The following is a 14971-nucleotide window of genomic DNA, read 5'->3' as shown; positions in this document are numbered from 1 at the left end:
TTACTCAGTTTCAAAGGAGTGCGGCAAATTTCAAAAGGAATCAGTGCCTTCACAGAATTCACTGTTATTAACTGCTCTTAAAGAGAAAATAAACATATAAAAGCTTTGAACCATGAATTAATATTATGCCAAGTGACTGAAATTAAACAAGTGTTCAACTAGTGTTCTTACTAGCATTACAAAACAGCAGAGACTAATTCCATAAATTCAGTAGATCCATACTACAATTGATGAATATCTATTACATACAGAAACCCGAATCTCCAATGTAGAGATACCGAGAAGCATTTGTGTTTCATTTTAAATCCAACATTCCAAACCAAGGCAGGTAAACAACCATTCTCAACCAATGTAACAGAACATGGAAAAAGGAAGGAAATGCCTAAAAGGAAAGTTTATTTCTGAAGCTGGATTTTTGTACAATCTTCCTCTCAAGACAACTCATATATAAGACATCCAAGTGAGCAACATCAGAACAAACAACTCTGTTCTTTTGAAATATGGAACAAATTCAGATCCGAAATGAATGCTATAGATGCAGCATTACACTGAAAACTTTGCCTTGACAAGTGATGTACATTTTAAACGTATTAGTAACTTCAAAAATAGCATAACATCAAAACAGCACACCTGTTTAAAAAAACTCAGCTATGTTGCTCAAAAAGCAACTTTTTATTTTTTTCTTCAAATTAATATGCACCTCCAAGGTTTGTGGGCAGACTTAATCTAGTAACAAAAAATAGACCTTTTACCACTGAGGACATGTAAATTGATTTTTACCTCACCATATGATTTATGAGAGATATAAAAGAAAAGCTGGTGTTCTGACTGGAACTCAAAACTATTTTAAATAGTAATTTTAGATGGGTCTTGATGCCATCTTATCCCAGCAAACCACAGAGCAAACACGAGTAGCTACGACTTGCATTTCACTGACTTATCCATATGAAGTTACCAAACTCCTGCTGTCCTCTGACTGGAAAGCACCAAATTACATTTGCAAGGGCAACTCCATAAAAATCTGACTACACAAACAATAATACCTAAACTACAGAGCTACTAAAAAGGAAGAAATATCTAATATATGTGTCAAAAGCTGACTGACCACTACAGCGGGAGATGGTGAAGACAGCATGGTATTATAATTGACAGGTTAAGTTTCTGGGAAAGTATTGTAGCTTAGTGCTGTAGTTCTCATTTTGTCAACTAATCAGAAGGGAAAAAAACATAATCCTCAATAAAGGGTTTTTCTCTCTGTATTTTCTCTTCTTCCTTCCTTAAAACATTGTTCTTCTCAAATCCCATATCCCTCAGGAGTCTGTTTCCACTCTCTAAAGCAGAAGAAAGCTCCTGACTTTGTTACTCAAAGTACAACCATTAAGGATTCTGATGTCTAAACAGCAATTTGTAAATTCACCTATGTGTTTTAAACACAAGCACTACCTTGCCCTGTTAAGTATTGTTTCAGCACTTACTCAATGTACTTCCATGTTTACTGCAGTCCCCAATCCTAGTTAAAAGTACACAGGACATTAATTCACCAAAAACCACCAACAAGTTCAGCATGTGTACCAAAATGTACCCGACTTCACAACAGCAAGCAAAAAATATCATGCTAAAGTACCTCCTCATCTCTGTATAAAACCCTTCTTTCCTAAAATAAACATTTCAAAGAACAGACTGAAAAAAAAGAACAATGTAAAACAAAACAAAATCAGTATGTCACAAATATCCGCCTCAGTGCTGACCTTTCATTACTTGTATCTGTACCCAGTTCTCCTAAGCTTAAGTCTTGCAAGAGCTAAGAGATTGTCCGCTGAAAGCCTGACTCTGCATAGAAAATGAGATGAGCCACCATGAAAGAGACACTACAGGAACAAAATCAATCATGATGGATGCTGACTGCTAGGCCTATTTCAAGAAGTTTCACTAGACACTTTTGCAACCTCAAATTCTGTGATTCCCACAGTTAAACATTTTTAATAAAATTAATTTATTAGAGTAATTTGAGTTATTTCACCCACAGAACAGTAACAGGTATCTTCAAACTATTTACACTAATTTTCTAGACTACCATTCTCCTTTAGCACTTGGCTTCCCCATATACACACAGTCCTCTTCATCCATGATGATGAAAGGTCTAGCTGGACTTCTATACCGATCAAAAAAGGAAAGAAATCCCACTGCTTGCTTCAGGGAGTGTCATAAAGATGCTGCCATGTCATGTGCATCAACATGTATATAAAACCTGGAGTTTAATATTATGATGCTAATCTGAAGAAGTTACTAATACAAGCATCAACATAAAAACATATTGTCCTAACAAATATGCTCAACTTTCCTAGCACTATCAAGTACAACTCATTTCTTCTCCCATATTTCCAAATTTACTTTGAAATACATTAAGGGGAACATTGCCAAAGTAAATACTACTTACTAAGCTCTTACTTTACTTGTCTTACTTCCACCCTACCTTCATTTTCTTTTTATTTACACACAAAGACCACAGGATCTGCAAACAGCAAAATTAGTAAGAACAGAATGGGAAGAACATTAACAGATAAATGACAAGGTACTCACCTAACTTAATTGCACTAAATTCTGGAAGAGTTTAAGAGGGAAAAAATAATGGAGACATGGACCAAGTTAACTGGTACTACTGAGCTGATGCTCAGCCTGCAGATTACTACAAGGGACTAAAGGACAGGATTTTTAATTCAAATGTTTTTGAGTCTGTCTTGCACCCTTTTGCCTCCAAGTACAAACATTCTCTGGAGATTTGACCAGCTTATCTATGAATATAATTATGACACCATCTGTCATCCTGCATCAAAAAAACCCCAAAACTAAAACATCCACCCAAAAAACCAACAAACCCCAAATCTCCCAAACCACCAGTGTTTAGCATGGTTCAAATTTTTTTTTTTAAAAACTGTCAAAAGATGATTCAGATGGTCAGTAATGGAAGGTTATCTAATAAAACATTAGATAGAAGGGGTTAAAAAAAATCTTCATACAGATATTAAGGCATGTCTCCATTTTAACAGCATCTAAACAAAGGGGCCCTTTCTCAATCCATATCCTTACCATGTGCAACCAGAGCACACAGCCTCTTATTAATGCATAAGATCAAAACCAAAATTAAATTTTGTTCCCTTTACTTCTATTAAAATGTTTTTCAATGACCCTACTAAGACTGAAAATTAGTAACCAAACTACTTTAGTTATTTCATATACATCTGTACTTTCATCAGTAACTGACCATTTTCCAAATCTTCCTTCAGCCCTGCCATTATTCTGTATCCCGAGTTTATGTACAGAGACCAGTTATATTCTCTCTTTCCTTCAAATGGCAAGGGTAAACAAGACCAAGTCTTTTAGCCTCCTTCCCTGTTTACCACTAGGGAATGAAAAGCTTAATTAAAAGAATCAGAACAATAAATAAAAATGTTATCATTTTCCTAATCCATATTAGGGATCCTATTAAACTGTGATATTACAAATTGAAAAAGGATTTAAACACTTTGTCAGTAAGTTCCCCATAGTAAAATGAGTCCCTGTGTTCATCATTGTGTTGTACTAATTAAACAGTTTTAACTAAAATGGTCAGAAAGTACGCACAAGCTGTTTATCACTGCTGGCCTTTGAGCTTCAGTATACTCTAAGGACACGCTACTTTAGATGTGATAATTACTGAGTTCTTACATTTTTACTGAAGAGGCACAGAAGAGTTCCAACAGAGAATTTCACATTAATCAGAAAGAACAGGGTACTTACTAATAATAAAGCCATGATTATAACAGAAAAAAAAATTTATTCAGTTCAACATTTGTAGGTACTAATTCCAAGAACTGTTTAAATTGATATCAGGCAAAAAGTTTAGTCTCATCTCTCTAGAGAAATTTGAGAAAATTAATCATTTATCTGAAGCATAAGAAATGCTAAAGACTTTTAACTATTCACCAACAATAGCTTATCCTCCCCATTCTTCCGCTTAAGAGCTCAACAATTTCTCTGACATCTTTTCTTATTACGTTTTAAAATTCTGATCAAAGTTATTTCTCCATGAATTGGAAATGTCTTCAAACTGTAACACCAAAGACTTACATGAGAGTACAAATATTACCCTGTAGAGAACTCACTTTTAACTTTTTTAAGGGCAAAATAAGGACAATTTAGTTGAATTTCATTTCTTGGGTGCCATCAGCAAAAGTTCTCTCTCAAGTTTCAGGAGCATATATACATGGTTCAGAACAGCTAAGTGTCTCAACCTCAGTTTTAATACTAAAAATTCTATAAAGTTTAAACACCTTTCAAGGGTGATAGAAGAAAACAATATTTACAGACACAATTAACAGTAACTTCCTATGAAAAAAGTGACACAAATAACACCATCCCAATAGTTACACAATTAATCAGACTGTGACTACATAATGGAAAAATTCTCCTTATTAATACAACACACCAAAGAAAATTAATTCTTGCCTAGCACGATTTTTGTGTCTCTTTCACTTACTAGTACAGAAGCAGAAATTCAGAATCTGCACAGTCAACATTTAAAAACTACAGGCTGTTTCAGTCAATTAATTTTTTGGCAAGTTGAACCTTGCATCAACTATGGCCTTCAAATAAATATTAGATTAAAAATCCTCAATATACACTAGTAGAAAAAAAAATAAATTAGAAGCCTTCAGGGGATTTTATAGATTTATTTTAGCTTTTAAGTTTAATTTTATATATTCTTTATTTTGTGTGGACAACCAAAGTAATATCAAAGTGAGGCAGGCTATGAAAATTTACTGATTCATCTTTTGTGTATGTTTATACATACACACATATAATCCCTGTTTATTTAAACTTACAGTAGACCACTATTTTTATGCCTCACAGGTAACTTAGGATTCTGTGCACAAAATGTCACTATAGTACTATGCAGTATTCACTACAGTCAACTAACCAATATGCTCTAAATTCTAAGTCAAAAATATATACCATAACAAAAGCTTATTAGAACACCCTAATATTTTGCTGATTATTTTTTTTTTATTTCTGTTACTAAAAATATTATTAAATAAACATCAGAAAACCAGTTTCTGGTCATTATTCTCTGGACAACTTTAGGTCTATCCAACTTTGTATCTTTGTAATGTATACAAGATAGTCAGTTGGAAGAAAATTATGGCAATAGAAAGAATCAACTAGATTTATCTGAGAAACCCACCCTCATAGCCTATACAGCATGTCTTTCCTATATGTGGTAACAACTAAATTGCTGAATATGAGTAAGAAGTTTCACGTAGTGTTGTGAAAATTCTCACAGATAACAATTTCTCTCTTTACACACATATTTACCTACACTGCTGAAATTAATACTTATATGTGAATTTTACACTTTTTTTAAAACTAAGTTGGAATCACTGTACTTCAGACCATTTAAATGCTGTGCTAGCCTGAATCCAAAGCAGGTTACTTAATTTCTAACTTGCAAAAATATTTTGGAAATGGCCTACATACCAAATCACAGCTTTTTATTTGTATGTAGTGGTATATTCTAGTTGATTAACCAATTATTAAGGCTGTGCAGATCCCACTCCAAGTAGCAATGAACAAATACAGGAGCACACAGAGAACACCAGGCTTGGCTCCCCAGTGAAGCTTGAACTGCCAGATCCCACCATAGTGGCAGAAGCTTTGCATTTTCTAGCACACACTTCAAATCACCGCAAAAGAGCCAACAGCCTTTTTATTCCGGGTCACATGTACACAAATCACAAGCTTCTCCAACTTCCGAATGCCTAAGAGTTTATTAAAATAAATTAGTGACCTCTTCAAGGCCATTCTTCTAAAAGAAAACAAAGAGCTAGCAGTAGCTAGTGAAATAATTTCTTTGTCAGAAACTACAGACAAACTCTTTCCTGCTCATTTACACTATATTTGATAATTAACTGACAGTGAAGAGCTAAGCCACTAAACCCGTGATTTCCAAAAGAGCAGCTTAATAGTTAAGGGAAATCCAACACCTTTTTTCTTACTCATAATCCTCATACAACAGGCTTCAAGTTTGGTAAAAACTGCAACAAATAACTAAAGCAACTCTTCAAAAAGAATACACTGTCAAGTTATGAAACCAAGATTTCAATAACTAAGAAATGTTCTAAAAAGCCACTAAGCAATATAATTCTAAGATATCTGGAGGTATAAAGTCCAGAGCTATTTACATGGCTCTGTGGAACAACTGCATAGGACAATCACCCTCAAAAATCTGTAACAACTGAGGAGTTTCAAAAGAATTACTGTTTTTGGTGTGGGGACATGTATGCATGTACACAGATATAGACAGACACACATATGTTCAATTTGGAAGAAAAATGCAATACAAGGGAAGAGAGATGTCCTTAGTGCCAGTGCAAATTCCCTGAACACTTTTTCCAGTACGGGTATTTTAATCCCAAAGCAAGACAACTATATGAAAACTTGAAAAGGGAGAAAAGACATTTGTGTAAGTATTCTGCTCTGAATAAGGACTTGCACTTAATTTTCTTAATGGAGCATGGCACAGTGAGGTCTATTTAGAGGCCTGTATGTTCTAAGCAGCACTGAAATAATAAAACTCCATTTGGAGAGTTTAATTTAATTAAGCATAAAAAGAAAAGCCACAGAAATACCCAAGTGTTACCTCCATTTTTGCTGTTCTGTACTTTCTTCCACTTTATATCACTTTAATGTGCAAATCCCTTACCTGTAAATTCTATTAGGGAAGAATAACACAGTTTCCTATTTTGTCACTGATCAATGAAAATGGTTGGGGGTAGTTGGGGTAGATTTTGAAAGGACTGTTCTTCCCAAGTAGTTTTTAAAACACTTCAGATCAGATTAATTCAAAAGAGTTCCAGTTAAATGAAACCATTCTCCTTCAGAAGGTAAGTGTACACTGGAACAGAACACCCCATGGAGTGCACAATACTGACAGGCAAGCAAAGAGTTCTGCTTAAGCAGGGTGGTGCAAGGGGAGAGGACAGGACAACCAAACCTGAGATAAAGTCACTTCTATAAGCAATAGAACTGGTTACACAGGTATGGGACAAACAGTAATTGAGACTAAGTACAGTCTCCAAAATGTCTTTAACAGGCTTCAAAGCATTCTGCAGCTCACTTAAGAGGCACACCAATAAGAAAAAAGCACCAACCCAAGAAATACTTTCCTCTTAAAATTCACTTCACAAGCGTCTCAGGACGGAAAACACTGAATGAACATGAAAATTAGGAACTTATGTCTAAGGTTTAGCAATCCATACTGATTTTGTATTTAACACAACCTTCTTCCACTCACACTCGCTGCAAATCAAGTAAATGGAACATACACCAATTCCCTAGTATCCAAAGCAACTCAGCGTGATCCAAGGGTAGCATCACATGAAATTTACATTTAAAGACAACCACAAGGATCAAAAAAATAATTTAGTGACTAAAAAGATATACTTACATCTGGATATTCTTTTACAGGCACATATAGTTTCTCTTGTAACTGCACAATAGGTCCCACAGCATCTGGTAATTCTGCACTTCTCTTCTCCGTACTACCATTTAATGTGTCGTTATACATGTCTTTCCGTACTCTGCTAATTTCTGTGGGGGGAAAAACGTATATTAGGCATTAAATACAGTAACAAATTATAATCTACCATTACAGTCTTGCCTTTTTATTATTTCCCAAATCTTAATGCCATTTTCTTCCTCTTCTCATGAACATCATAGTTAACTGAAAAATCTGCTCTGGTTTTGTCTTTTTTCTTCTGTTTTATTTTGGGGATTTCAACTGGTCTTTTTTTTTTAATTGCAGTACCCATCCTTCAACATCTTTCATGTCTGTAAATTTGCTGCCTACTCATTCTGTTTATGGAATTCAGCTATTGAAGTAAAAATTACATGCACCTCCTCAGAACACTTAGAAGATTGCTCACATCATTTAGAAGGTGTATAAAAACAGTTCTTTTATGTTTTTTTAATAATAAAGCATCTAAAAAGCAAAAAAAATTTAGAAATCTGTACGCAACATAAAAAATAAAAAAATGCATCTATACAGTACATCTGCTAGTTCTGGGATTAACTATAGCTTGGAAATAAAAAGGAGCATCTTTCAGCTATGGGAAATAGGACAACTTAATGGTGAAGTTCATGAGCACATGTTATGACAACAAACTGTTAGATACTGTTCTACTGACTATCCCCAAAGAGATAACAAAAATAACAAACTCAAGTGTGGTATCACAGACCTGGGCAAGCACTCTGTGCACCCAGAAGCCCTACTACTTTATTTCAAAGTAATTAAAAACTCCTCAAGAGCACCAGGGAATGTCGATGGCGAACTTGTAAGTCCTGTTTCTAGCATTTGCACCTATGTTACTCACACCTTACAGTATTTACTTAGAAGATGCAGTTTAGTAGTTACAAAGTAGTTAAAAATGGGTAATTTAATTCAAATCTACATTAGCGTCACTAAGCTTTAACAGTCTGATAAGGAACAAAAAGCTTCCTTTTGTTTAACCAAAAAAGACATTTAACAAGAAGTCACATTTGACTTCTAAATCTGTTAAACGTGGTATTGTAATTGCTGCTCTAAGAATCAGAAGTTCTGCATTTCATAACTTACGGAGTTCCAAATAGTGTAAAAATGGTCTCAAGGAGTTTATTTCAGTATCACTGACGAACTAGTCAAAATTAATGTATTAACCAAGTTTCAAACCAAAAACTAACATTTAAACAGGATTGTTCCCAAAGCATTAAGACTAACAATATCATGGGCTGTAAACAAAGCAATCAGTAAATCCAGTCTTTTACTTAGAATTGAAACAACTGCTTTCAAAACTTCCAGAATGAAACAAGACATTGAAAACAGAAATCTTATGTTTTCATCTAAATACAGAAAGAAGTCACTTGAAACTCTAGCAGCAGTCAAGAGATTAATAGAATCTGTTTCATAATCAGTTTCTTCTCTGGCAAATGATTAATAGCTGAGATTTCACCACCTGAAAAGCTGTGGGGTGGGGAAGAAGATCATAAAGGAGACATCTCTGAAACACATACTCTGGAACAAGTTGTTTCTCTGCTGGAAACTGACACAGTCCTGTACTGTATCATGATTTGGTAGTTAACACCTGTTTACAATGGGGAACACAAATTTTGTCACCATATAATCATAGCAGAAGGAAAAAAATCCTCATCTCCTTCTACACAGACAATTTTGGCAATGAGCACAAATTCTTTAGCACATCTCTTTGAACAAATACTACTGTTTTGGCATACTTTGTTCCCTTTTCATTCTCTTCAGATTTTCCATTAATTTACACTACACTGAAACAAGCTAGACAGTCTGTAGAAGTACTGAAACTTAAGCAGCAACATGGTCATTTTTATGTATAGTTGGCAGCTACTCAGTAGCTGCCAACTATAAATAAAAATTTTCCTTTTAAAATGTATTTTTCATGCAGAATATAATCACTAATATTGGATATCATAATCTTCACAGGAGAAAATGAATTTTTATTTTAATCTTTCTTTTGCAAATAATCCTGACACATTCATGACACTTGAAAGCCAAACATTCAGAACATGCACAGATAGTATGAGAGCTGGCTTGAAGACTACCCCTCACAAGCTGAGAAACATAAGCTACCTATTACATCTCAAACTTTGTAGAGGATGAAGACATCTACCAACTCAGTGAAGTAGAAAACTCCACTACAGGACCAAATACCTAAACTTTAGTTTTCTTGGCATGTAAGTTTGTATTTTCTCTCTCTACATTCAAGCCAGGAGTAATGGCAACAAACATCAGGACAGGCACAGTCACCTACATCAGCCACCAGTATCACTTGCTCCTCAAGTGATACCATTTCTTCTGCTTATTGGAATTTTACCTTTTCTCTTGTCTTACATACTTTCTCCAAGGCCTCACAAGAAACATTCAGAAGCAACATATGAAACAAACAGGCATTCCCAGTTTTCTTTAACTGCTGATCCAGCCTCAAAATTCCACTTCTGCAGAACACATTAACTGTGAAACTTTCTTTCCACTTTTCTTCAATTTGACAGAATGGAAGGACTACTACTTGAATTATAAAATAATTAGATCAAATCTCTTGTTAGCCTATTGTCTCTCACTCCTAACTACAGATGGAGTACAACCCATCTTCCTTCCTAAGGTATTAGTGCAGCTGACCACATGCATTCTCTCAAATGCACAACTCCTGAAGTTCTGTTTGATATGCCTCCTGAGTTTTTTGACATTTTGCTTGAATCCTTCTACACATCTTCAAGATTAGTTTTTTTTACCACTAACAGCAGTTTTCTCACATACCTGTCTCTTGTTCAATCACACCTCTGGTGCCTCAACAAGACTCCATACAAAGTATTGAATTTTGATGACATAACCTTTCCTTTTATGGTCTCCATTACACCCAATTCAAGATTATAGTCTCTTGAGTATCTTGCAACTTTGCCACTTGCTTTAGGCAGTAATGTGTATGGACAGAATTATGTGGTACTGTATTTTCAGCACCGCCCTCAAGTTTACCAGGAGTTAAATAAGGTTTCAGAAAGCAACACCAGCAGCACGTTAGAGGAGATAAAAGTTCTGCTCTCTTAAGCTGCAGAAAGTACCATTTTATTCTGTTCTGAAATACATCAAAATACCTAAAAATCTGAGGAGCAGTGCTAAAGTAGGAAGGTCAAATCCTCCAAGCACACCTTTTTATTTTTAGCATGGAAATCACATATTAAGAAAAAAAGGAAGTCAAGTAAACAGTCTTTTATTTAACTTATTTTACATTTCTGACACACTACCAAGTAGGTTTTCCCTTGCCCAAGAGCTTCTTTGGTATGTTTCTTATGAAATCACAATTTTCAAGTTCATTTATAAAGCTTTAGCTCCTTCACATTTACAATTCTTTAGATTCTTCCCTCTCACAGAAAGAAAACTGATTCAACAATATAGGAAGCTTTACTTTCCAAGTGAACATCTAAGTACAATTCTAGATTCTTTACCTCTGTCTTAATGCTGAAGCGGTAATTACATTGTATAACACTCTAAAGATTTAACGGAGTGTTAGTAAAGAGAGATACCTATAATCATAAATATGACTGAAAAAAAAATTAAGGGCATACAGCAGCTTCCCCATATCTCTAAAACCTGTGAGTTCTGTCAATGCATTAATAGGTTTCTGAAAGGATATAAGTACCCATCTCCACTATAGGTAAAAGCAGAAACTCAAAAGAATTTCAACATTCTAATCAGTAAGTTTAGCAGTAAATGACAAATTTGTCTTGCCCACATCACAGTAGTGGAGGAATAAATTTAAAAGAAAAGACAAACTGGTTTCAATATCTTTATCTTGTTCCCACCTTAATACAGCATGACCTAGTTAGCCATGGTAGCAATGACATGCACTCTGGTCCAGAGGACATTTTTCTTGCTCTGTCCCTGAAACTATACAAGTAATGTAATCTTTTGTTTCCTTTATCTACAGAACATATTTTTTCAATCTAATACCTTTCTAAGTAAGATATGTTTTCAAGCAGGATATCCTGTTTATACTGCTTACATCTGTCTACAGATATGTACTGTTTTGATTTCTTCATTAAACTTAGAGCATTCTGCCCCCTTGAACATACAAAGAACAGTGTTCATGTGAGTGTTTGTCATCACATTAGACACCATAAAAAAGTTACTCATTTTCAACTGTCAGTTATTCCTTCAGAGGAAGTAAGACTCTGCACATGTGTTTAAGACTGCTGGGTTGCAACATAAAATAGGTCTACATAAACCATTCTGTAAGAATACTCAGAGTAGGAAATCACTGAAAATATTCAAATCCTTCCACCACTTTGCAAACCACTTTCATCACCAGTGGTCACAGCTTTACTATTTCTCACCATTAAAGCTCCTACATTATAAAGTTGTATCTTTTGGAAGACCAGCAGACTTACTGTTTTTAAATTGATGCATTCCTGACTGCAGTTTGAGCTAAAACTAAGAATTTGAAGAATTAAAACAAATCTTCTAATATTCCAATTTAGCTACATCCATTTAAACAGTGTTAAACTGACGCAACTCTCAGCTTATGTTTTTTCCTAAAACCGTATTAAGTCATCAACACACACAGAATTTCATTTTTGAAACTAACAGAAGAGGACCTTAACTATCATTCATTGTTTTTACAATACACAGCAAGTGGGACTGGACCAATCCAACAGTCAAAATCAAGAAGAGATACAGAATTAATCAAAACATTAATCATCTTCTAACACAAGCAGGCATGCTTCCTTAACCAAGTAAAGCACCAAGCTTTGAAAGATTCTCAGGCACCAGCTAGTTTCCATATGAAAAAATAATAAAGTTAGGAAAAAATGTTTAAAGTTAAAAGTTTAAGAGTTATGGTAAGAATAGCGGTTATGTTCATGTAACTAAAAATCTACATGGTACTTGGATCTCACTGATGCCATAAAACATCAGTTTCAGTTCTCTGCTTTCTCAGAGAAACCAAGTTATGCCCAAAGTATCAACGACATCAAAATTTTTACATGCAGCGTAATTTTAAGCATTTTGACAGGCAAAAATAATTATTGTATTTTTTTCTTACAGACTATGACACTAAACTGAAGCGCAAGTAACACCTTCATATTTCCACAATAGCTTTTTGCAAAAAGTGAAGAATTCTAATGACTATATATCAGAGACCACTTTGAGTCCACTCAAATGCACGAGATTAGCACTGAGGGGGAAAGTGAGGAACTAACTGAATCAAGTATCTTCTCATTCTTTACTACAATGCAGTGTAGGTTTTTTTTTTAATGCAACAAAATATGTGCAATTAGTATTTTTACAAAGTGTTTTTATTGCACACAATTGCTGCCAGGTCACCACTTTAGGCATTTTAGAGTTACTTTTAAGTACCTTTTTTTTTCCCTTTTTGTTTTTTTTTGGTTTTTTTTTGGTATCAGGTAAGTCCCTAAACTAGAAAAAAAAAAAGATTACAGAAACCACCACTTCACAGGATCCAAATCCACTGAATACAGATCGACGACTTATACATGCAGGACACCAATTCTGTGTACCATTAAAGCATTATCCAATTGCAACTAAATACAGCTTAGTTTTATATAATACACAGTGTGTCAACAGCATCCAATAACATTGCAAAAATATGGAAAAATTAACTAATAATGGTAAAAAAAAGCAGAGAAAGTAGGAAACTGTTATATTCTGCTCTTACTTAAAATCTCTGAAGACCAGTGAATTATAATATCTCTTGAAAGTGTTCTAAAGACTAAGGTAGTGCATGAACTCAAACTACAACATGAGTAGTGTGCTGAGCTCATCACCTGCACAAAAAGAATCTTGTTGACACAGCATGTATCAAACTTAAAATTTGGTACACAGCAGGTACCAAATTTTACAATTTTTATTTAAAAAGAATTAGAAGAAAAACCAAAGTGAAAACCATCACACCATTAATCCACTAGACCAACAGACAGTATCTCAGAAGAAATGTAAAAGTACAAAACACTCAACATTAGCACTGAGAATATGGCAAAAAAGTCATTCAAGTGTATCACAAAAAAAAACCCCCAACAAAACAAAAACAAAAACAAAAAAAAAACACCACAACTTTGCATTTCAAATTTCAATGAAATTTAAATCTTTTAATGCCTTGGAAAAATTATAGGTATTTCTTTTTTGCTCCTCAATCTAGCAGTACATTTTCAATGATTAAACTGTCAGTCCAATGATAAGTGGGCAGCACTTCGAGCAATTTGTCAGCACTCTTGTGTCAAAATTCAATCATTTCTTTTTGCAAGAAGAGCCTGCAAAACTCCTTCTTTTGTGGCAGTTGTAAGGTTTGTATGAAAGTGACTTCAAAACGAAATAGAGCATACTCATCTGTTCTCTTTGTATAAATGTCAACAGAAAGCTTTAAAGTGCTTTATTATTGGTGGAACATTGCAACTCATGTGTTTTCTAATCTAACAGCTTTAGTATGCTTACTTGGCAAAGAAATAGCTGGTTTTATTCATCACAATTTTAACAGTCTTCACTGTTAACACCAGTGCTGTTTGCTACTACTGCTGATGCAGCAGAAATAGCAATGCTAGCAAAAAAACCAAGCCATTTTTAATACTGTGCTACATGAACTTGTACCCTGCATGCATCATCAGTACACAATCTAAAATGCTGGCAAGCATTTACACTCCCCATCCCTAATATTAAAGCAGTGAAATGCCTGAGCATCAGGCAAACAAGATTCATAGCATTTGTCCTTCAGAAACCAACACAGAGTTAAAAAAAAATAGGATCAAGCAAAGCTGATAAAATACTCTACTTCTGACAAATTTTCATATACAGCAATTTGGGTCTAAAGCATGACACTGAACTCAGACGTAATAAACTGGCAAATTTAAAACAGTCATGCATTTGCTTTCACTTACTAAAACTTGCATTTATGTTATTTAACATTATGGTATGTCAGAAAGGCCAGAGGAGGTCTGAAAAAGTTCATAATTCCTGCACTAAAGTTGCCAGTGGCAATCTGCATTTGCTTAAAAAAATAATATAAAGAAGATTAAATACAGTCTCCTCATTTTCTTGGTAAACTCCAAAAGCTGTGTATTTGAGATGAAGTTCTTGTATTTGTCTCATCATATCCCAGCACTATGCTCCAAAAATCTAAATATCTTTAACGTAAAAATCAGTTTATAAGTTCCCAAGAGGATACTTTAAAGAACTTTTCAGCAGTCTACTTGGCATATTCAACTAACATGATACAGCAACTGTCATACACTATCCATCCACACCCAAATGAGCAGCACTGGAAAATGGAAAGTTTCTTGAGGTGAGTAATTAGCTGATAGAGAGAAAACTGTAAAACCAAAGTCCCTGAGCACAGCATGACTATTGAAGCAGATCTAGGGGCTC

General features: G+C 34.5%; 1 protein-coding gene across 10 annotated transcripts in view; it reads right to left on the bottom strand.

The window, feature by feature from the left end:
• QKI (QKI, KH domain containing RNA binding) overlaps positions 1 to 14971 on the bottom strand; it is a 154278-nt gene that overhangs the window by 110370 nt on the left and 28937 nt on the right. For all 10 annotated transcript variants that reach the window (XM_021544148.3, XM_021544153.3, XM_021544147.2 and 7 more), the window contains exon 2: positions 7484 to 7626. In XM_021544148.3, coding sequence (XP_021399823.1) covers positions 7484 to 7626 — 143 coding nt within the window. The remainder of the gene's footprint in view (positions 1 to 7483; positions 7627 to 14971) is intronic.

The sequence above is a fragment of the Lonchura striata genome, chromosome 3, assembly GCF_046129695.1.
Source record: "Lonchura striata isolate bLonStr1 chromosome 3, bLonStr1.mat, whole genome shotgun sequence".
Classification (NCBI taxonomy): Eukaryota; Metazoa; Chordata; class Aves; order Passeriformes; family Estrildidae; genus Lonchura; species Lonchura striata.
This window is presented reverse-complemented; position numbering and strand designations above follow the sequence as displayed.